Below are 24,488 nucleotides of genomic sequence, written 5' to 3'. Positions count from 1 at the left end.
ATAATAAATTATTTTTTTATACATTAATTACCTGCTAAATTTTTATAAAATAAAAAAAATATTTCCTATCAAGATAAATTAAATACATAACTAAGTGAATTAAAAGTCGGTTTGAGTAGATCGATTAACTTGAGCGCGATCAGGTAGGGGTAGAATGGCGTCCTTGGTGGTCAAAGCGCCTTGTTGGAAGCATTGAGTCTCAAAAGAAACACCACGAGGCAATGGAGTCGAGGACGAGCTATTTTTCATTCGGGAAATAGGTTCGCGAGGTCGGACTTGGTTGTACCATCCGCGTGCTTTTTTTACAGCCGGACTGCGAGTATTGTTCGGGGTAGATTTGTTATTATCCTCGTCTTCTTTATTTCTGCTTCCTCTTTTATAATCAATTGATGAGTCTGATGAATAAGATGAAGATGAACAAGGTAGAAATTCTATTTCTTCACGTGGACGTTTTGATGCTCGAGATAATGATGTTATAGCGCTTTCACATGAATCTATAGATGACCAATCTTGAAGGATTCTCTCAGGTGAATTTGGTTCAAGGGTACTCGTATTTTTGGAAGATCCTGAAATTTTTAATTTTATAATTAAACATATCGCGTTACTAAAACCATAAGGGCGTACAAAAAAATTTTTTGTGCTCCAATCAATGTAAAAATATTGAAAACATTAACATCTACATGGAGAAAATTTTATAGTAGAGTTTATTATCTAGTTATGTTAAAATTTATTAACTGAATTCGATAGTAGTAAATATTATCCGAACAAAAACAGTTTCACTGTAAAAAATCGCGCCAAGTCCACGTTCATAAGACTATTAAGAAAAAAAAATTTGTTTTTTTCTTTACAAAAATATATAAAATAAAAAAATAAAAAAATCCAAGTAACCGATATGATTGTTTATGATTTTCGGAAATTAAAAAAAATTGTGTTATAAATTTAAAAATTAAGAAAAAAAATTTTGGAACGTATTTAGTGTGCGCGGTTGCAAAATATTTTACTTTTAATGAAATTCGTAAAATCTATTTACTAGGACTTTAAAAAAATTGAAATACACAATGACGCACACCAAGTACGTTCCAAAATTTTTTCTTAATTTTTAAATTTATACCACAATTTTTTTAATTTCCGAAAATCATAAACAATCATATCGGTTACGTGGATGTTTTTATTTTTTTATTTTATATATTTTTGTAAAGAAAAAAACAAATTTTTTTTCTTAATAGTCTTATGAACGTGGACTTGACGCGATTTTTTACAGTGAAACTGTTTTTGTTCGGATTTTAGTATTTTTTGTAATTATAATAAAAATTTACAATTGGTACCAACTTAAATCTCGCGTTGGTTGCATTTTTTATAGCAAACTATCCCCTTGAAACTACAGTTTATGTAAAAATAATTCCAGCGCACCCTGGCGGGTGTAGATGCAAGCTGTGAAATATCTTTTTTAACTGTAGTTTCCCATCTAATGAAGGATTACTATGCATTCTCGAATTATTTAGTCTGTGGCAGATCACTTTGCCCGTCGAAAAAAAGTCAGGATCGAAATTTTTGCGTTGCTATAGTTTGTGCTGATTAAATTTAATAATTTCAATTAGATTAATTGTTATAAGTGAATATAATTAATTAATAACAGTCAAATAAAGTATGAATTACTGTTATAATATACAATTTAGGAAAAAAAGTAACGTAGAATTAAATAAAATTTTGCAACCTCAAAATACCGTTCTGCTTACAGTAAACATAGTCGGTAGTCTGGCGCTCCGTTTACAGCAGATTTGAACGGAACTTGGCGCCAGATTCTACCGAATCTGTGGATTTAAATAGTTAAATAAACCATCTGAATTGTAGTACTATGCGCGACATTAATTTATCCCTGTTCGTGTTACTTTTGTATTATTGGAAATGTGTATTTTTGGACATTTGAATAAATGGATATGGAAATTTCTAAAAATGGACATTTGATTTTTTGGAAATAATAATAAAAGTACTTGAGTAAAATTAGACATTAATATAAATGGACATTAATAAAAAAGGAAATAATTATAAGTGTACAACTGCACTTATGGCCAAATTAAAAAAATGAAATCCCTATTTTTGAAAATATCTCCAAATGGAAATAAAAGTATTTGGTAAAGAGTTCAAATGAACAAATGGATTAATGGACATATTCTTAAATAGACATTTATGAAAATGGATAATAATATAAAAAGACATCAGTAAAAATGGTTAAAAATACAAATGTACAATCGAATAAATGGAATAGTCATTTAATGAACATATGATTTTATGAACAATTGAAAAAATGGATATTTAAATTTTAGGAAAAGTGAATAAATGGACATTTGTATAAATGCCCATCAATAAAAATGAACTCTGTAAAAATGAACATTTAAATAAATAAACTTCGATAAAAAAATACTTACTTAAATGGAAATTAGTAAAAATGGACATTCATAAAAATGGACATTCGTAAAAATGGAGATTTCTAAAAATGGATAAATGATTTAAATTTAATTATAAATAATTATGAAGTTGATAAATTATAAAATTAGGGTTTTTGGTGTGCGTAAAGGAAAAAAGATGTCAGAAGAGCTGGGAACTTGGCTACCAAGACATCTTCTTCGTAGGTTTTTTCGGAAAACGATAAAACATCAATCAGCTCATCAAACATTACACTTAAATGATGTTAAAAAAATGTCTTGGTAGCCGCGTTTCCAGCTCTTCTGACATCATTCAAATACTTTTATTACCAAATACTTTTATTTCCATTTGGAGATATTTTCAAAAATAAGGATTTCATTTTTTTTAAGTTGGCCATAAGTGCAGTTGTACACTTATAATTATTTCCTTTTTTATTAATGTCCATTTATATTAATGTCTAATTTTACTTAAGTACTTTTATTATTATTTCCAAAAAATCAAATGTCCATTTTTAGAAATTTCCATATCCATTGGTATCTACCACTATTATGATGGTAATCAGTAATAATAACTGTTATTATTTTAATTAGTTACTACTATTATCAAAATCGTTATTCCTAATATAACTTGATGGTTGCAGTTACCATCAGTAATAATAATAACTACTATTTAAGCTAGTAAAAAATATTTAAAAAATTAAGAATCTGCGTTACTATGGATGCATTTCTGAATAAACTAAAAGCAGCTGTAGTGCAGTGTAGTGCACAAAAAATCGGGGTTAAATTCGAATTGAAATTATATTTATAAATTTTTATTTGTCTAAAACAAGTTTCAACGCCAAATTTTTAAAAAAGATTTTGAAATTTCTAAAAAAATCAAAATTTTCAATAAAATTCAAATTAAAATTTCAAAAAAAAATTTTTAAATCAAATTTTCAAAAAAAATTTTTGAAGGGAATTTAAAATATTTTAATATTTCAAAGAAAAAAATTTACATTATCTAAAATATGGATGTAAATAAAGGATTTAATTAAATAAATTTATATTATTTTTTCTTTCAGAATTTTTACAATCTGAGATGGTTACAGTTACCATCTTTGATTGTAACAGTTATAATTTATAATAATTACAATTATTATTTTCAATAGTAATCGTTGCCATTATTAATAGTAACTATTACAATTGTCAATGATACTACCTATTATTTTGTTACTAATTAATTTTATTACCATTTTAGATAGTAGGAGTTACTATTTTTGTATAGTAGGTAGTATAATTAATTTTTCTCCGTGCATGGAAAAAACAAGAAAAAAATTTTTTTTTGTGATACGCCCTTATGGTTTTAAGGAAACATTTTTATGTTTGTTGATAATAATAATATCAATTATTGTATTTTCAAAAGTTATAAACATTTAATCGAAAGAAACTGATCTTTTTTGAATAGTTGAAAATCTGCAAAAAAGTATAACATAATTTATAGTTCCAAATTTTTACTCAATTCTGGATTTTAGATATGAATTCTAGCATACAAAAATTATTTTTAAAATAATTTGCAATTATAACAAATATTTGAATAACAATTTTTTTTTTTGTAGGTTCTGGAATTTTATTTTTGGTCAGAGAATTTTGAAATTAGTGTTCAGTCGTCACCCTGACTGAGAAAAAAAATTAATTTTTGAAAATATGGGCATTTTTTGAACAAAAAATTAATTGTTTTGAGTTTTTTAAATTTGAAAAAAAAAAAACAATTTTAGATAGACACCTTGAGAATTTTCGTCCAAAAAATTTTTTTTTGGTAAATATTTACAAGTGAAGTCAACCATTTTAATTTTTTATTTTTTTGAACGAAATTTATATTTGATTTTATTGATATATTTTTATGAAAAATACATAAAAAAATGAACAATTGAAAAAAAAAATTTGATTATCACAATTTTAGTAAATTTTCAAAAAAATTTATAAATTTTTTAGAAAATTGTGATATTTATTCATTATTTGATTTCAATGCCAAGGCAGTAAAGCCAAATGGCAAAAGTTTACAAGAAAAAATCTAATAAAGTGCACGTATGAATAATGAAGATATAAAATTTCAAAATTTTAGATATTAAAAAAAATCATTTTTCTTAAATTTGGAATGTAGTTATGATAAATACAAGAAAAGTATAAATTTGAATATGAAAATTAAAAAATAGAGAGTTAAACTTCAACCTTGTTTTTTTATTGTTCGTTTTTTAATGTACTTTAAAAAAAAATATATATATATTAAAAAAAGATAAAATAGAAATTTTATCCAAAAACATGAGCGCCAAAATTTTTTCCCACTTTTGAAGGCAAAAAAACTATCGAAATCTTTATTTTTTTCTTTCACGGCATTTTTTATTATAAATCCGCCGTAAAAACAAGCAGAATAAAAACAAAAATTTGGAAATATTAATTTTTTACCTAGTTATAGTCCAAAATGGAGTTGACCCCACTTGTAAATAATTACTAGATATTTTTATATAGACATAAGTTTGTGAACTAGTAAAGTTTCAGAAAAAAAATATAAAAAGTTAATTGTTATGAATCTTGACAATTAAGTATTAAAAAATTGTCTTAGAAATTTTTAAATAAATAAACTTGAATTAATAATGAAGTCAAATTACTTAAGAAGAAATAAAAAAATTTCAACTAATTATTAAAATTCTATTTTGTATTTGAAGAAAAAAAAAATAAGTTTTTTTATAATCACCAAATTTTCTTTCAACAAAAAAATTACTGTCAGAAAATTTTTCATTTCTTTAGCTAAAAAATAAAATTGTTTAAAATTTCCAACAAATTTATTTTTCATCACAAAAATATTCATTTTTTTTTCTCACTTCAAAAGACTAATAATAATTTACAAAATCAAGTCAAAAAAAAAAAACCAAAAATTACCTGATATATTTTTGAAGACACTTTTAACAGCATTAGCAACCGAAGCAAAAATTCCCTTAGAATTATTTTCTTTACCCTGATTTTTCCGCAAGCAACTGGAGTAGCTCGAAGCTGAATCAGAGTTCTTAACACACTCCACAGTAGATACTTTCGTATAACTATCAACCGAGAGCATTGCGAACCCACTCTGACAATTATCAATAGCTTCCTGACTAATACAAGTCGCGGCTAACTGGTCATTAGAGCCAGTAATAGCAGTCTTTAATTTCTCCAAGCTCGAGTCTATAATCGGCGCCAGATCTCTTGGGTAAACTTCCCCCGACTTCTCCAGAAGAACCATCATTACAACTCTAGAAGAACCAGAGCAACCTGGCTGTGCAATATTCTCCTTGTTTTCTTTAAGTACATCACTTGCATTTTCTCCAACAAATTTACCATCACTAGATTGAATTTTTTCCGTCGAGCTTACAGAAGTGTCTGAAAAACTCTGACAAGATTCGAAAAATTCTTCTTTATCATTATCATCAGTCAAATTATCATCTTCTAATTTTAAATTAAATTCATCGGAAAATCTTACACGCTTATTAGAATCTTTACTGTCTCTTCTTTTTTTATTTTCTGAATTTAAAGAATCATCTTGCTCTAATAATCCACCAACACTATCCGGTACTTCTTTATTATTATTATTATCAGATTCATCATTTAATTCCATCATAGCTTCTAATCTACGCTCAGATAAATTTTTGAATAAACTTCCGCTTTGATTACTTGAATCTTTATTAAATGATTTTGAAGACAAAATAGATCTTAATGGTGTGCGTTCAAAATTTGATAAATTAGATTTTTTTATATTATCTTGAGAAATAATTTCAGGAGAATTAAAATTAATACTACTATTTTTATTATTATTATTAATATTAATTGACTTATCGCTGCTGCTTGTAATACTTATTATTGGAACAACAGGCCGCTTAAGTGTTTTAAAAAAAAAATTACCGCTTTTACCACTTATATTATTAATATTAATGTTTGATAAATTGAGCTGCTTTGTCAAGCCAACGTGCATCGGAGTACTTGTATGTCGAGTAAATTCGCGAGGCGAATCTTCAAATTGTTGATAATCGCCGCTGAATGACAAAGATTTGTGCTTGGTTAATGAAGAGTTTAATGGAGTTTTAGTGACTCCTGATGTAGCTTCCAAGCTTGATGAAGATAACGATGTGACACATAATTCGGTCAACGTGGGCGGCTCTATCCGTATAATAGGATGCCGGTCGCAAGTGCCGATGTATTTTAAATCTTCGTGCTTTTCAAACAACTCACCACACTTGAGACACTGCAACGGCAGGTGGTTGAATACCACGTGGTTTTTAAGCTGTTCGAGGTCAAAATTACGCACTGTTAATGGCTCTCTGCGACACAGAGGACAGTCGGTGATAGTATGACGGGTACTGTGTTTTTTCTTTATGTGCTCCTCACAACAATCTACACAGCAGAATATTTTATCGCACACGTAACAACGTCTTGGCTGTGAAAATAAAAAAAGATTATTGTTTTAGTATATACTAGCAATCAAGTCACTATGGGATTTTTGTGACTTGTGAAATATAAATAAATAAATTTGGGTTATTGAATAATGATTTTAGTTAATTGCACTGTACTTTTTTAAATATTGATGTTTTTAAAGATATAAGCTCATTCTGATGTTGCACTTATTAAGAGCTTTCATTTGAGTACCTACATGTATTTTTGATATATTTTTCATATATACATATATATATATATATATATATATATATATAATATTTATAAATATATGAAAAATTGATGTGGGTACTCAAATGAAAGGTTTTGATTAGTGTAATGTCGGGGTGAGCTTATCTCCTTAAAAATCTTAATAGTTCACAAGATACAAGGTCATTTCTTAATTATTGACATTTTTAAAGATATAAGCTCATTCTGATGTTACACTCATCAAGAGCTTTTATTTGAGTACCCACACGCGTTTTTGATATATTTTTCATATATATATATATATATATATATATATATATATATATATATATATATATATAAAATTGATGTGGGTACTCAAATAAAAGGTCTTGATTAGTGTAATGTCGGGGTGAGCTTATCTCCTTAAAAATCTTAATAGTTCACAAGTTACAAGGTCATTTCTTTATTATTGACATTTTTAAATATATAAGCTCATTTCAATGCTACACTCATCAAGAGCTTTCATTTGAGTACCCACATGCATTTTTGATATATTTTTCATATATACACATATATATAATATATATAAATATATAAAATATATGAAAAATTGATGTGGGTACTCAAATTCAAGGTCTTGATTAGTGTTATGTCGGGGTGAGCTTATTTCTTTAAAAATGTCAATAGTTCACAAGATACAAGGTCATTTCTTAATTATTGACTTTTTTAAAGATATAAGCTCATCCCGATGTTACACTCATTAAGAGCTTTCATTTGAGTACCCACATGCATTTTGATATATTTTTCATATATACATATATATAAATATATAAAATATATGAAAAAATAATGTGGGTACTTAAATGAAAGGTCTTGATTAGTGTAACATCGGGATGAGCTTATAACTTTAAAAATCTCAATAGTTCACAAGGTACAAGGGCATTTCTTAATTATTTATCTAAAGATAGAGTATTTTCGAATGCAGTCTAAATACTTATCATAATAAATTGACTATTGGTGAGAATGATACAAAACCTTGAAAAGGCAAAAATTCAAGTCAAGACCTTTTATTTGCAATGTCACTGAATTTCACTAAAAGAACCGATTTTATCATATGACTATCCCGGAGACAAAATTTTTTTTCTTTTTTCTAAATAATATAAATTACACTAAATAAAATTTTAGTATATATTTTAGTGTACATATTTATTAATACATTAATACCTTATAGGAATTTTCCGTACCTCGTAGGTTGCCATATTTGGTGATTAGATCATTGTCGGTGGACTTCTTATTTACTACTGATTACTCACTCACTCTATTTTGTTTGTATACTAAACCCTACAATGTATGCAAGTGTAAGCACTTATTGTATGTAAAATAATTGTATATATTACTATTCAAAGAATAAATTTAATTAGGAATTAAATTAATTGTGTGAAAATAATTATTAAGTGTTAAAAAAATTATATTTAATTATAATTAATGAATAATCAATATTCATTAATTTAATTGTAAATTTACAAAATCTTCATGGATGTCAGTTTTTTTTATTTGGGAATTTCCTGCTGCTGCTTCTTTATTTTTCTGAAATTCAAAGGAACTTTTTTTGAAGTCTTCAATTGATAAATCATCATCGTAAAAAATTTCAGATGCAGATGGTTCTGCTTTAATCGATTTTTTGTTGTTTGAATTAAATTCTTTTTGGATAGCTTCTTTGTAAGGTGCCTCGATGGGTTCCTGGATTGGACTTTTATATACATATTCTTCGCCACTCAACTGTTGAATAATTTTTATAAGTTATTAAAATATTTAAAATTTTTAAATTAAATTAAACTAAACTTTAAATTTTTAAGCTATATAACAAAAATTTTGAATTTTTTTTTATTTTTAAACTATAATAATAAATAAATGTTTTACAAAATTTAATAATAATGTAATGTAATGTTTATTATTAAGCTTTCCCTTGTTTTTTTAATTATTTAAGTAATAATAATAATAACAATAATAATAATAATAATAATAATAACTAGCAACCTGTAGTCACTATGCGACTGCCGAGATTTACGAATTTTAAATAAGAAAACTTTGGCTCCATAATTTTTTTATACATATAAGAACACTGTACATAATTTGGGTGCTTTTTAAACAAATTAAAAAAAAATAGTGCTATATTAAAAATAATATCCAAATAATATAAACTAGCAACCTTGCAGTCACTATGTGACTGCCGTGATTTGTAAACTATAGATAAATAAAATTTTGCTTTATTAAATAATGATTTTTGTTAAATTGCACTGTACTTTCTTAACTACTTATTAACATTTATAAAGATATAAGTTCATTCCGATGTTACACTCATCAAGAGCTTTCATTTGAGTACCCACATGGCATTTTTTATATATTTTATATATATGGTATTTGTGAAATATATAAATGTATGAAAAATTGATGTGGGTACTCAAATGAAAGGTCTCGATGAGTGAAACATAGGAATGAGCTTATATCTTTAAAAATGTCAATAGTTCACGAGATACAGGGTCATTTCTTAATTATTGACATTTTTAAAGATATAAGCTCATTCCGATGTTACAATCATCAAGACCTTTCATTTGAGTACCCACATGCATTTTGATATATTTTTCATATATACATATATATAATATATATAAATATATGAAAAATTGATGTGGGTACTCAAATGAAAGGTCTCGATGAGTGAAACATAGGAATGAGCTTATATCTTTAAAAATGTCAATAGTTCACGAGATACAGGGTCATTTCTTAATTATTGACATTTTTAAAGATATAAGCTCATCCCGATATTACGCTCATCAAAAGCTTTCATTTGAGTATCCACATGCATTTTGATATATTTCTCATATATACATATATACATATATATATAATATATAAAATATATGAGAAATTGATGTGGGTACTCAAATGAAAGGTCTCGATGAATGTAATGTCAGGGTGAGCTTATATCTTTAAAAATATCAATAGTTCACAAGATACAAGGTAATTTCTTAATTATTGACATTTTTATAGATATAAGCTCACCCCGATGTTACACTCATCAAGAGCTTTGATTTGAGTACCCACATGCATTTTGATATATTTTTCATATATACATTTATATATAATATATAAAATATACGAAAAATTGATGTGGGTACTCAAATGAAAGGTATCGATGAATGTAATGTCAGGGTGAGCTTATATCTTTAAAAATGTCAATATTTCACAAGATACAAGGTAATTTCTTAATTATGTATCTAGAGATAGAGCATTTTCGATTGCAGCCTAAATACTTATCATCATAAATTGACTATCGGAGAGAATGATATAAAGCCTTGAAAAGGCACAAATTCAAGTCAAGACCTTTACAATGACACTTAATTTCACTAAAAAAATCGATTTTATCTTATGACTATCCCGGACACAAAATTTTTCTTATTCTCTGAATAATATAGATTAAAAAAAAATTTTTTTTTATATTGTAAGAAATTTAATGAAAAGTAATACTCACTGAAAGAGGATAGCACGAATCAGAATCAGGCTGTGTTAAATCTCCACATACAACAAATGGAGCAACATATTTGTTGATACCAGTCAACTCATCATAGTTTAATGGCTCGTGAGTTAACAGTGGGTTTAACATATGTGGAATGTAATTATCAGGTGGTGAATAATCTTTGCAAACGACGAACGCTTCGATACTCGAATTTCGTGAGCTACTCGGTTTTGCGCAAGAGACATATTTGAAAAATACTTTCAACTGTGAATATAGCAACGAGCTTTCTCTGGCTCGGAATATTTTAGCAACAAAAGTACCACCCGGTCGTATAACGTGTGTTGTTATGTTTAAAGCTGCCAAAAGTAATTGCGATTGAATGTAAATGTCCATGTCATGCAATCCGGTTACTAAAAAAAATTTTTATTAAAATTATTTAAAAAAAAAAAATTAAATGGAAGGATCATTTTAGTTTATAACTTTTGAAAAAAAAAAATAATAATTTTAATATTTAGTTACCATCAGGCGCTCCATCGCAAACAACTAAATCAGCTTTAGAATTTTCAAAATAAGCTATTATTTTTTCAGCAGTAGATATTTTAGTAATATCACCTTGTATTTGCACCACGCCGTCCAAGGGTGCCATTGCTTGTAAATCGACGGCTATTATTTTTGGTGGCTCATTTACTTCGTCATCGCTTGAAGACCAAGTCCCAGATTTTAATTCTTCGTTTTTTAATTTATAACTTTCGCTGTAGAGGGAAAAAATTCATTAGTTAAATTTTTATTATATTAATAGAGACAGGTATCAAAAAATTCTTATGAAAATTAATTTAGCAGATATTTAATAATTTTTAGAACTTTTGTTAACAAATAAATAATGGAAAAAAAAATTGACATGTAAAAATTTTAAATGCAATTTTTTTTTAAATAATTTTTTAGAGTTAATTTAATTGTTAAACAAAATTAAAAATTTGTCAAGTGACAGCTAACTTTAATGTCATAAAATTCTTTGATAAGATTTATAAAAAAATTTTTTACTTTAATTTTCGGGTTAAAACTTGGCTCCAACTCCCTGGTGCTGCACATAAATCAACTGCCTTTGTAACACCTGATAACAATAAATAATAATTAAAAATTATATCATCAACTGTTTGATTTGAATTATTTTGACATAGCAAAAGCAAACTCCTGAAATTAGCAAAGATTTGACAATTTTTTTTATTTAAAAAATTATAAGAAAAATTGTACACGTAAAATTTTTGAAAAATTCTAAGTGCAATTTTTAAAAAATATTTTACTTATAATTTCTATTAATTAAAAAATGATCAAATGTCTGCTTATTTTAGTATCAATAATAAATAATAAAAAGTATACCATCAAAAATATTAAATTCGCTGTCAATTTGGAGTAATTTAAATGCACTTCTTGCTCTCCAACCCTCCTCTTTAGCTTTTCTATAATAAATATCTCTCTTGTCTTTTGATGTTTTTCCCATTTTGTAATTACAAAATATTATTAAAATTTATTAATTTATGAAAAAGGTTAAAAACTATTTATTTATTTATATTATCATCACATGTGCATATGACAGGTTATAATTTCTATTTATCTTTTTTTTATATACACTCCCTGATAGCCACAGTTTCAGACCAACCAAGTTGGTGTCAGATAGTTGCCACCAACTTAGCGACAACTTGCGGTCAACTTCCGAATTTGTAACTGTTGGCGCCAAGTTGGCTACAACCCTGATAGCCAAGTTGGCCGCAACTTTCTGTCAATCTACTGCCGCAACTTGTCACCAACTTGGCGGCAACTCTTGGAAAGTAACTCGGTTGGTGTCAACTTGTTCACCAAGTTGTCACCAAGTTGTCGGCAAAAGTTGCTCTGAAACTTTTTCACACCAAGTTAACGATAAGTTTCTCAAGAAATTTGGCGATATATTGCGGCAGTAGATTGGTCTCTTTTTTCTCAGAAACTTGTAGCCAACTTGGCGCCAACAGTTACAAATTCGGAAGTTGACCGCAAGTTGTCGCTAAGTTGGTGGCAACTATCTGACACCAACTTGGTTGGTCTGAAACTGTGGCTATCAGGGAAGTTTCTGAGAAAAAAGAGACCAATCTACTGCCGCAATATGTCGCCAAATTTCTTGAGAAACTTATCGTCAACTTGGTGTGAAAAAGTTTCAGAGCAACTTTTGCCGACAACTTGGTGAACAAGTTGACACCAACCGAGTTACTTTCCAAGAGTTGCCGCCAAGTTGGTGACAAGTTGCAGCAGTAGATTGACAGAAAGTTGCGGCCAACTTGGCTATCAGGATATAATTTGAATTTACTCTACCGCCAGTTATCTAACAAAATTTACCTTACCGACAGCTAATTTCTTACTTACCCTGATAGCCATGCAGAATACAAGTTGGCTTTAGACTGGACTCCAAGTTGTGAAAAATCTACGACTCGAATCTAACGACAGTTTCATTAAACATCTTGTAGTGCAGGAGTTTGAGTGAACCTGCACTGAACTTTGAGACAATGTCTGTTAATGCGGCAGAGTACAAAAATTTTACCATTTGCATTCTACGATCGGTAAATTACCGAAAATTGATGATAGTTTGTCGGTATAAGCCTTATAGCCATCAGAGAAATTCAATCTTATGGCCAATTGTTAATAAATTACAACTACAATTATAATTGTTATTACGATCACTATTATCATTGTTATTTTTACTATTTTTATAATTATTAATAAATTATAAGAAATATATATTAATTCTGAGACCAATGTAATCAATTTTATATATTTGTACAAAATCAAATAAAAAAAATTAACAGTAAATTTATTTTTCATATTTATTTTGCGTATAAATATAACTTTGGTGCTATATTTGCCGTAGGTGAAAAACTTCTTCGAATAAATGTTTTTTAACGATAGGAAAAAACATCAGGTTAAAAAATTATCTTTTTCAAATTTATCCTATTCAATTAAAATATAAAAATTTTTATTTAATTTCATTGAGTTACTTATTTATGAGTTATAAGTAATTAATACTTCATCAAATGACTAAGAAAATCGTAGGTTCTTAATTTTATGCATTATCTTTCTTAAAAAATCATATCGAAATAATTGCCTCAAAATTTGTTGTGTTGTAGATTGAACTTTCTGAGTTAAAAACTTGATTGCTAAATATGTCTTCATATTTGTTAGTATTTTAAATGAAAATTGAAGTTTAAAATTTATACAACTTCAGCTAAAAAGTTTGTTAAAAAATGTTACAGTCTAACTTGACATTATTTTTTACGCAAATCTCATTACAACTTTTAGCTAACCTTCTGCAAATAAAAACTTGTCAACAGCTTTAGTTCAGATGTCGGCGTAGGTTTATTTGAATTTCCTAACCAACTTCACTACAGATTCAATGCAGGATTCTGCAGTGAGTGACTTTAAGTGAACTTTGAAACGACTTGGCTAAAATCCCGCCAGTGCAGGTTATTTTACTCAAAGCGTGGCTATCAGGGTATGATTTAGAAGACAGATCAACCCTGATAGCCACAGTTTCAGACCAACTAAATTGGTGTCAGATAGTTGCCACCAACTTAGCGACAACTTGCGGTCAACTTCCGAATTTGTAACTATTGGTGTCAAGTTGGCTACAAGTTTCTGAGAAAAACAAGACCAATATACTGCCGCAATATGTCGCCAAATTTCTTGAGAAACTTGTCGTCAACTTGGTGCGAAAGAGTTTCGGAAGCAATTTTTGTCGGCAACTTGGTGAACAACCGAGTTCATTTCCACGACTTGCCGCCAAGTTGGTGACAAGTTGCGGCAGTAAATCGACGGAAAGTTGCGACCAACTTGGCTATCAGGGAGTTGTCGTTGTTTTGTAAAGTTTCATTGCTTACAGTTAAATTTTTTCACAAATATGGTATTTAAATGTTTTAATGTGTGTATTTCATTACATAGGATTTACTATTATTTGATCTCTATTAAGTGTTATATATGAAGTGTTAAATGTATATAACTTGTAAGAAAGCAAGTTACTTTTTGAATTCCTTTACAATTATTACATTGGCTACATTTCCGTTCGGATCACTCAGATGACCCCACAGATTCGGTAGAATCTGGCGCCAAGTTCCGTTCAAATCTGCTGTAAACGGAGCGCCAGACTACCGACTGTGTTTACTGTAAGCAGAACGGTATTTTGAGGTTGCAAAATTTTATTTAATTCTACGGTACTTTTTTTTCCTAAATTGTATATTATAACAGTAATTCATACTTTATTTGACTGTTATTAATTCATTATATTCACTTATAACAATTAATCTACTTGAAATTATTAAATTTAATCAGCACAAACTATAGCAACGCAAAAATTTCGATCCTGACTTTTTTTCGATGGGCAAAGTGATCTGCCACAGACTAAATAATTCGAGAATGCATAGTAATCCTTCATTAGATGGGAAACTACAGTTAAAAAAATATATTTCACAGCTTGCATCTACACCCGCCAGGGTGCGCTGGAATTATTTTTTGTGATGTAGCAGCACATGCCGCCATCTACATAGGATATAAATTAGCGGTTTATTTAAATTCAAATCAGACAAATAATTGATTAATAATATAATTATAAGAATAATTATTTGTAGAAATATAATAAGAATAATATTAAGAACATCGTAACAAAGAAAAAAAAAACATATGGAATACTTAAATATAGAATGGTCACTCGAGAGGAAAATAAAATATAATATCTCGAGAAAAGCTATAAAAAGGAGAAACTAAAATCTTAAATAACAAATACATCTTTGTTTCTTAGAGACTCTAGCAAAATACTACAATTTACGACTTTGAATAAAGGACTTTATTATCCTAGGCTAAACTAAATATTCCCTTTTTTATGGCTTTTCTTCTAACCAGGCAACGACTACGACGCCATGTGTTAAACACATGGTTAGTTTCACTTTTCCGAGAGAAAATTAAGCGAAGGCGTCACTTTTACTTTTGAGTCCCACTCTTGAAGAAATCGAACAATTAGAAAACATTCTTATAATAAATCCAACCCTAAAGCTAAAATCTCCCCTCTAAAATAAGTTATTAACTCGATGTAAAACTTAGGAAAATTAAGATATAGCAGTAAGCAAGTAACTCCTGTATATGAAACATCTTACAATATATCCCATATAACTTGCATATAAAATCTCATCATTCATAATACCGAATGCTAAATCCTCATCCTAACTAGTATAAATTAATAATAATATTAATTATTATTCACGAAAGTCCGTAACAGGAATACTTTCGTATTCTTTAGCGAATTTTAAAGAGCCCGCCGATCTGAGCCGAATCTAACTATAATATTGAGACATCTACAGCAGTAAAAACTTACTAAACATCGGATCAGATCATAACATTTTACATAAACTGTAGTTTCAAGGGGATAGTTTGCTATAAAAAATGCAACCAACGCGAGATTTAATTAAGTTGGTACCAATTGTAAATTTTTATTATAATTACAAAAAATACTAAAATCCGAACAAAAACAGTTTCACTGTAAAAAAATCGCGCCAAGTCCACGTTCATAAGACTATTAAGAAAAAAAAATTTGTTTTTTTCTTTACAAAAATATATAAAATAAAAAAATTAAAAAATCCAAGTAACCGATATGATTGTTTATGATTTTCGGAAATTAAAAAAAATTTTGTTATAAATTTAAAAATTAAGAAAAAAATTTTGGAACGTACTTGGTGTGCGTCATTGTGTATTTCAATTTTTTTTAATTTTGCAACCGCGCACACTAAATATAATTTTTTATTGAGATCACAATCTGAGGCTTTGTATTTTCCTGCCCGTGGTGAGAATACTATTTTTCTCCTCGACGGAGGCGGAAAGCGGCATTTTCGTTTAGCGCAGCGGGCGGAAAATTTACGCTTTCCGCCCGGAGGGGAGAAAAAGTATTTTAATATTTGGCCTTTTTATTAGCTAAAATTTTCATTTCTTCTGGAGTAAATAGTAAATTATATAACTAATAAGATATTTATTTTTGAAACAGCATATACTCAATTATAATATACATAACACCAACTTAAATTTCGCTACTTTTTTTTTAGATCTGCCGCTCGTAACATTTGGAAATAAGTAAATCCCGTTTTCAGTACCTAGAAGTTAAATTATTTGACAATTTAAAGAAATTATTATGAGTATAAAAATACAACTTAAATCATTATACTGAATTTAACTGACATCTAACAATTTTTTAAAATAAAAAACAAATTTAACAAAAAAATTCCATATCTAAAAATTTTTCAAAATTATTTCAAAAATTATTTTTTTTTATAGTAATTGACTTCTAATAAAAATTTAAGAATTTTTAATAGATGTCTGCTAACATCAGTATCATTTAGAATCTAATTAAATAAAACTTACCTGTATATAAGTACCGTAAGATAAATCAATTATACCGCCAGCGGTTAATTTTTGAGGACGTTGCGACATGCAGATAATTAAAACAAGATAACTTCTTATTTTCTGAGGAAATCTGTACCAATCTGTCATAGATGATTCTGTTCCGATCTCAATGAACTATTGAATAGTTTTATTTTTGCAAATTGTCAATATAAAAAATCTTTATTATACAATAATTTATAACAGAAACTTTTTTTTTTTTAAATACCTGACTGTTCAAAAGCTCGCTAAAATAACACAGCACTAATATGTTGAAATTTAAACATACAAAGAGCATTCCAAAAGGAATCATATTTGCAATATCATTTGTTTCTAACATCTATAATAAAGTCAATATTTATAAAAAAAATACAATAAGTTTGATTAGGGGTTCTGTATTCGTCGTTTTAAATATTTTATTTATATTCATACTGGTAATCTGAAAAAATAGACCGGAAAAAATTTTAAAATTATGAAAAATTCATTAAAATAATTATAAAATATCACACTCACAATTTTCCTTAAAAACAAGCATCCCCAGAATGATCGCTCTATTTTTTGTTACAAAAAAAAAAAATCTTCCGGGTCTATTTTTTCAGGTATTCATTCATACAATATCAGGCCAAAAAATAAATTTTATTGCTTAACATTAATTTTATTAATTGACTTACTTTTAAAAAACAATATTCGTCAATACAAATAAGTACAGTAGATGCACCCATCTCGAGCAAACATAATTCAAGTAAAATTTTTCGAACATTTTTTGCAAAACTATATTGAATAAAAATTTAAAACGTCATTACTTAGTCTTGAAAACTTTTAAAACTGAATAAAAAATAAAAACATTGTCGTTTATTTTTTAGGTATCAATTTTTCAATTTATTTTTACTGAATAAATTTTTTATTGACATGTGAAAGATTATTATATTTTACTAAATTTATTTTTAATTTTCAAATTTTTTTTAATCAGTTCATTAAAAATATCAATATCGACCCTTACAGATGTATTATTAATCAATGTGTAAAATCCATAATTTTAAAAAATTAAAAAAATATATTTTAATAGTTAAGCTTAGATTAGTTTATTTATAATTATGCCAAAGCCTTTTTTTATAATTATTGTGCGCAATTATTAAATCTACATTTGTAAGTAATAAAAGAATAAAAAAAAAAAAAGATTTTATTAAAACAAAAAAAATCGATTTAAGGTAAAAGCCCCAATAGATGATCACGTACCAGTATATGATCACTCCATGTATTTGTATATCTATATTCACAAATATAGGTATACAAATACATGGAGTGATCATATACTGGTACATGATCATATATTGGGGCTTTTACCTTAATTAACATTAAGAAAATTTTAATTAATTAAAAAATTAATTACCTGAGTACCCTAATATGACGGCTGATTATCATCGATATTTTATTATGAATATTATTTATGTCCATAATATCAGCTATCAAATATCTAATTAGATAATTAATAATTTGAATTTGGCCACACGCATGAGTTACTGAAACTATTGTTAAGTGACACATAAAAATAAGTATTGAGAAACCTATTATAACTGCATACACTTGAAAACAAAATGTTATTTCATAAATTGGCGACACTTGAGCATTGAAAAAAATATCGTAGCCGTCAAAAATCGGTATTCGATCAGAAGTATTAGGTTTACTGTGCAATAGTATCGGTATTACAAAAGGTATTACAATATTATACAACGATCCACTGACGTACATCAAAACCATAAAACATAAAGTTATACGATTACACAGTTGGGAATTTCTTACCATTATTAATTCTTCTTCAGGTGATTTTTTTTCTATCCAATCCATTTTTATATGTTCAATAATCATTATAATATCATTACTACGAAATATCATAAATATATATTTTATATTTATAACCACTAAAAAAGACCAAGGAGCAAATAATAAAATTTTCTCATCAAAATTTCTTTCTACTGTTAACATATCAATCGATCTAAAGCTTATATTCCAGAAAATAAGAACGTTCATAACAACAAGTCCAACCGCGGATGATAATTTTTTTTTAGTAGAAAGTTTTCTTTTATATCGGTGTGGTATTGCTAAGAATGCCATAAACCATTGTGTATACTTAATTGCATTTTGCACATCCATTATTTTTTTTTTTTACTGAGTTAATGCTTTAAAAAAGCTTCATAAGATATCCTTTCAACAGAAGGGAGCAATAATAACTGAATAGTTTTTAAAAGATAGAAAAAAAAAACACCCTCCAGCGCTTGCGTCTTAAATTACGCTTTAAACGCTTCCGAGTTATGAATTAGAAATGAAGGGAAAAAGTTTTTTTTCACGGGTTTTATTGATTATAAGAATAATAAATTAAAAAGTTTTCAATCTTCATTAAATATTATCTTCTGTCGTAAATTAGTAATTTTTGAAAAAAATTTTGAATTTTTTTTATGACTAATAAAATCACTGATGATAATAATAATGAAGTAAATCAGATTCAATGGAAAAAATATTTTTTTCTTTCAAGTTCTTAGAATTTATGCAAGATAAATAAATGATTCAATGAATAAAAGGTTTTTTTTTTCAGGCAGATAATATTATTTATTAAATTATAATATAAAATATAAACGTGTAGAAAATATATATTTTATGAAAAATATAAAATTGACGTGGAAATATTCTATAATTAATAAAACTATCACTGACTACAAATTAAAAATTTTTTTTAAAAATACTTACTTGATATTTTAAAGTACCTATTGGTAAATTTATTCACAGAATTTTAATTCAAAATAGATGAAAAATTTTTATAACAAAAAAAGAAAAAAAAATCTGGAAATCGGTTAACTGCACAGACCAATTCTAGAACTTCTCGCTAAGTTTGAATTTGCACAGAAAAAAATTTTGCGTCAAAAAATTTTGTGTTAAATATTTAATACTTTTTTGTGTTGATTTAACAGAATAAATGTTAACTTTACACATAAGAGTGTTAAATAAATATTTAACACAAAAATTTTCAACACTAAGTTTTTTGACGCAATTACGTAAAATTTTTCACTGTGTGAAGCGTTTTAAAATGTGTTTTTTAGTCAATGTTTGAGGTTTTCAAGCTCAAAGCACAGTTTTTCACATTGGACGCAGTTTATAAAGCACAAAAAGAAATTGTATTGCACTGGTTTATATTGATTGGTTTGGAAATCTGGAAGATGTCTTACAAAAATACCAAAAAATAAAATTTTATGCATTTTTAAACAACAATAACTTTTCTTTATTGGAATATTTTTAATTCTGTTAGCGGGAAGATTATGAATGAATTAAAATTTGAATAAATTATCATAATATAATCAATTAAATTAATAATGTCATACGAATGTATTTTCTTATAAAAAAAAAATTTTTTTTTGTTTATAGCCCCATGAAAAAAAAAATATATGTTAAAATATATAAATATATAAAAAATATGTATAGTAAATATATTTTTAATAACTAACTTTTGGCCGATTTTCATATATATATTATATATTTTAGATATATTTTCAAAATATATCTTAAAAAACATAAAAAACATAGCTAAAAATATAAAAAAATATATATTTTGAATATATCTAAATTATATTTGAAATATATAAAATATATATATGAAAATCGAGCAAAAGTTAGTTATTAAAAATATATTTACGATACATATTTTATATATTTTTTATAGATTTTTAATATATTTAAAATATATTTTATATGTATTTCGAAATATATATTTTTTTTATGGGAGTATTTCTGAGAATAACTATTTATTATTGTCACATAATTTAGTTAACTAAAGTATGTCAAGTATTTAAAAAACTCGTTAAAACTGTCTTTGCCTGGTTTAATACCAATTAAATCACTCCATCAGTATGAAGACATTATTCATAACTTTAATACGCGGTAAAATAAATTGCTCTTAAAACTGAAGTAAATTGTTAAAGGGTTGAGTCAAGACTAACCAGCAAAAAAGTTTACTGCGCAAGCGCTAAACTTTTGTGCATTTTCTTTAAAAAAAATATCTCTATCTTATAAACTTCGCAGACAATTCATTAATTATGAATCACCTAGGAAGGGTTGAATTTCTCACAGATCATTTATTATTAACATACTTCAAAAGTATATTGTAACAAAGTAACCATATTTTTTCTTATTTTTTAAAATCGATTTCGATCTATAAGCTCTAGTCTCGTTTTTTTAGACTTTAAGGTGAATTTTACAGTTGGAAACAAAAGAGTTATCTTTAGAAGGTTAATAAACTCTTTCTCGCAGTAAGTTTTTGCGACAAAAGTATGAATAATTAATACCTAAACGCGACATCGACCTTTCCAGTATATTATTTTTAACAATTTAAATTCAAGTTTTGAGAAATAAAATTTACCATGTTTCATTTTTTTCACGTGAATAAATAATACCTATCATTATCTTCGTTGTTTATTCATAATCGCAGGTGTGCTTTCTGTCGCCAGGTGGGGAAGAGATGCGCGCTATTCTTTGTGCAGAACACTAATTCTTCAGCCGTTGACTAGATCACTTCTTTTATTTTATAAAAAGCTCCATACATTCTAACTTCTACTTCAGCTGCTAAAATTTTCAAGACACTGCATCGTAATCATATAAGTGGTAATATTTTGAACTGAAGATAATCAAACATCATTAATTGATCAAATTTGGGAACACGTAATCGTCAATTTAATTTTAAACATAAGAATGATTTGGAAAATATATTAGAATTTTTTGTTCTTACTTTGAGATTGTTTGAAAATATAATAAAGGTTTGTTATGTATTTAGATTTTTATAAATTTAATGAATAATTATTTTTTTTTGCAGACGCTTCTGTTCTTATAATGTCTTCGATAGTTTTAGAATATTAAAATAATATTGAGGTTTATTTAAAAACGTATGAAATTTTTTGAATTTTATTTTGAGAAGTTACAGATACTATCTTGAAAACTTTTTTAATTGTAATTAAATTTGTAATTTCAGATATTCAATTATGGACTTTTGTAAAGTGAGCTTTGTTATAATTTAATATTGTCATTAGTATTTAGAAAACTAATCCAGCGCTGAAGAAAGAATTAATTTAATTCAAGAAAAAAATTTTTGAATCAAGAAAATTATTTTAATGAGTTTTATTGTCTTGAATTAATTAAGCGAAAAAATTTATTCTAACGAAAAAAAATTTCCTAAGACGATGAAGCTCTTCAAAATGATTTTCTTAATTCAAGAACTTTTCTCTGAATCAAGTTAATTTTTTTTAGTTAAAAAATTAGTGCTCCACTAAAAAAAAAAACAATTAACTTAAATCAAGAGAAAAATTCTTGAAACAAAAGAATAATTTTGAAGAGTTTCATTGTTTTTAATTTAGAACGAAAAATTTTTGAATCAAGTAAAATTTACTTTCAAGTAAAAAAATTTATTAGTTTAAGAATTTTTCCACTCAAATCAAGAAGATGAAATTTTTTAAAATTATTTTCTTGGTTCAAGACAATTTTTCTTTCTGTGTACAAATAAGTCTTTCTACTTGAACAATTTCCAAAATGGAGATGCCGATTTGCAATTTTAAAAATATATTCACTACAACTTACTCTTATTACAAATCGACGTTCTAATTAGCAAATGATCTAACTCTTTATTTTTTAGAGGATGATTTTTTAACATGTTGATTTAGTAATAGTCCGCTTATAAATTATTTTAATGATCTTAACTAAAATACTATACCTCTATTAAATATTAAATGGTTTTTTAAAGTGATAATAAATTTCGAACTAATTGTATTTTCGGACAAATGAAAGATTCTCTAAAATAGAGTTAATTAAACAATTTGCTAATTAGAACGTCGAAATATCAAATTAAAATTTTTTTGGAATTATAATTTCAGAACAACAATAAATCAAAAAAGTTTGGAAAATCTAAATGAGCATGCCTTAAGTGCTCATGTCATACATAAATTATTGAGATCATAACAAAAATTATTTGTTTTTAATTTGAATTTTCCCGCGAGTAGTATTATCCCCTCTGTAGGTCGAACTAAAGAAAAATTTTAACAGATGATAAAACAACTGATGAGAGCGTATGCAATTAATATTAATTATCCAATTTTTAATTGAATTCATCTCGGTTTATAGGTGGTCAATCGACCTCAAATTTTAAGGGTACACAGTAAAAAATTTTGCGTCATTGCGTCAAAAAACTTAGTGTTAAAAATTTTTGTGTTAAATAATCAACACTTTTTTGTGTTGATTTAACATTTACTGTGTTAATATTTAATATAAAAATTTTTAACACTAAGTTTTTTTACGCAAAATTTTTTACTGTGTAATTGTATCATTATGTCCTTTATAAGTATACAAAAATTTAGAATTTTCTGACGGTATGCCTTAACCACGACAACTTTAAGAAAAAAAAAACGCCATTCGGCCATACCCGACATGGATAGGTAGAGTTCTTGTTTGAATATTGAAAAAAACCCATTATTAAAAGGCAATAATGTCCTAAAATTTATTTTTTAATATATTTTTGCAAATAGTAATATGAGACCGGCTACAGCAAATAGATATTCAAAGACATCTACCTAAAAAATAGGATTTGTAACAGATAAAAGTCATTTGATAAATTGAAAAAAGTATCAAAAAGTGACGAATAATAGCTCAAATTGAAGAAAATTATGTGAATTTTAACATAAATTTGTTAAATTAAAGCTATCTTTTACGGCTTAAAAATTATTTAAAGAAAAAGGGCTGAAATACGTTAATTGGAAAATTTTTGAAAATTTTTAAATTCACGGAATTCATAAAAAAAATCATCAAAACTAGTCAAATAATAGTTTAAATTGAAGGTAATTAAATGAAGTTTAAGATAAATTTGATAGATTTTATCTATCTTTTATATCTAGAAGATTATTTTCATAAAAAAAAACAAAATTCAAAATTTTTTGAAAATGAAAAAAATTTTCAAACACCCACAACTCTTAAACTAACCGGCGGATTTTGCTCATCTTCGAACTTGATCTTGGTATTGATCCACAGAATAAGCCCACAAAATTTCATAAAGATCGGTTGAGAACTGTGGGCGCAATCCTGCTAACATGGCGCGTTATATCACATATATATATACATAAATAAATACATATATATATTTTTTTGAGCCAATGCCATTTTTCGACATTACTCGATGAAATAAAACATATTATGATAAAATTTTCTTAAAATTACAACATGAGACGGGCTACAATAGTTAGATTTCTATAGAAATCTACCTAAAAATGGTCTGTTCTCTTTAAAATTCAATAATCTTTATTTTAGATCTTTTCTTACAGAATTTCTAAGAAGTAATTTAGAAAAGAAGTTTTACTAATTATCTTGAACCCTTCCCTAAATATAAAGAAAACTAACCTATACCTATTGCTGTCTCCTTTAATGAGTTAATAATACCGTAGCTATTTACTATTACA

At 26.7% G+C, this 24,488-nt stretch overlaps 3 protein-coding genes across 4 annotated transcripts; all 3 read right to left on the bottom strand.

Moving 5' to 3' along the window:
- Positions 1-20: 20 nt before the first annotated feature.
- Positions 21-8,506, bottom strand: LOC123268847 (mitosis initiation protein fs(1)Ya). Of its 2 annotated transcripts, XM_044734245.1 has the most exons (3): positions 8,300-8,499; positions 5,340-6,867; positions 21-566 (listed from the first exon to the last, which is right to left on the bottom strand). In XM_044734245.1, the coding sequence occupies exons 1-3, from the start codon at positions 8,312-8,314 to the stop codon at positions 100-102; spliced, it is 2,010 nt and encodes a 669-aa protein (XP_044590180.1). In that variant the 5' UTR covers positions 8,315-8,499; the 3' UTR covers positions 21-99. The 2 variants fall into 2 exon arrangements, 1 of the variants encoding a protein (XP_044590180.1); XR_006510309.1 differs by lacking the exon at positions 21-566 and having other exon boundaries at positions 6,732-6,867; positions 8,280-8,506.
- Positions 8,507-8,558: 52 nt separating this feature from the next.
- LOC123268972 (putative tRNA (cytidine(32)/guanosine(34)-2'-O)-methyltransferase) lies at positions 8,559-12,217 on the bottom strand. Its single transcript, XM_044734439.1, has 5 exons — positions 11,950-12,217; positions 11,614-11,683; positions 11,092-11,324; positions 10,588-10,982; positions 8,559-8,834 (listed from the first exon to the last, which is right to left on the bottom strand). The coding sequence occupies exons 1-5, from the start codon at positions 12,068-12,070 to the stop codon at positions 8,559-8,561; spliced, it is 1,095 nt and encodes a 364-aa protein (XP_044590374.1). The 5' UTR covers positions 12,071-12,217.
- A 4,405-nt stretch (positions 12,218-16,622) lies between these two features.
- On the bottom strand, positions 16,623-19,222 carry LOC123269095 (odorant receptor 4-like). Its single transcript, XM_044734624.1, has 5 exons — positions 18,401-19,222; positions 17,682-17,781; positions 17,240-17,350; positions 16,993-17,148; positions 16,623-16,724 (listed from the first exon to the last, which is right to left on the bottom strand). Exons 1-5 carry the CDS (start codon positions 19,159-19,161, stop codon positions 16,662-16,664), a joined length of 1,191 nt encoding a protein of 396 aa, XP_044590559.1. The 5' UTR covers positions 19,162-19,222; the 3' UTR covers positions 16,623-16,661.
- Between the last annotated feature and the right edge of the window lie 5,266 nt (positions 19,223-24,488).

Source organism: Cotesia glomerata, linkage group LG7, assembly GCF_020080835.1.
Source record: "Cotesia glomerata isolate CgM1 linkage group LG7, MPM_Cglom_v2.3, whole genome shotgun sequence".
Taxonomy (NCBI): domain Eukaryota; kingdom Metazoa; phylum Arthropoda; class Insecta; order Hymenoptera; family Braconidae; genus Cotesia; species Cotesia glomerata.
Note: the sequence above shows the minus strand (reverse complement) of the source record. Positions and strands in the feature narration are given on the sequence as shown.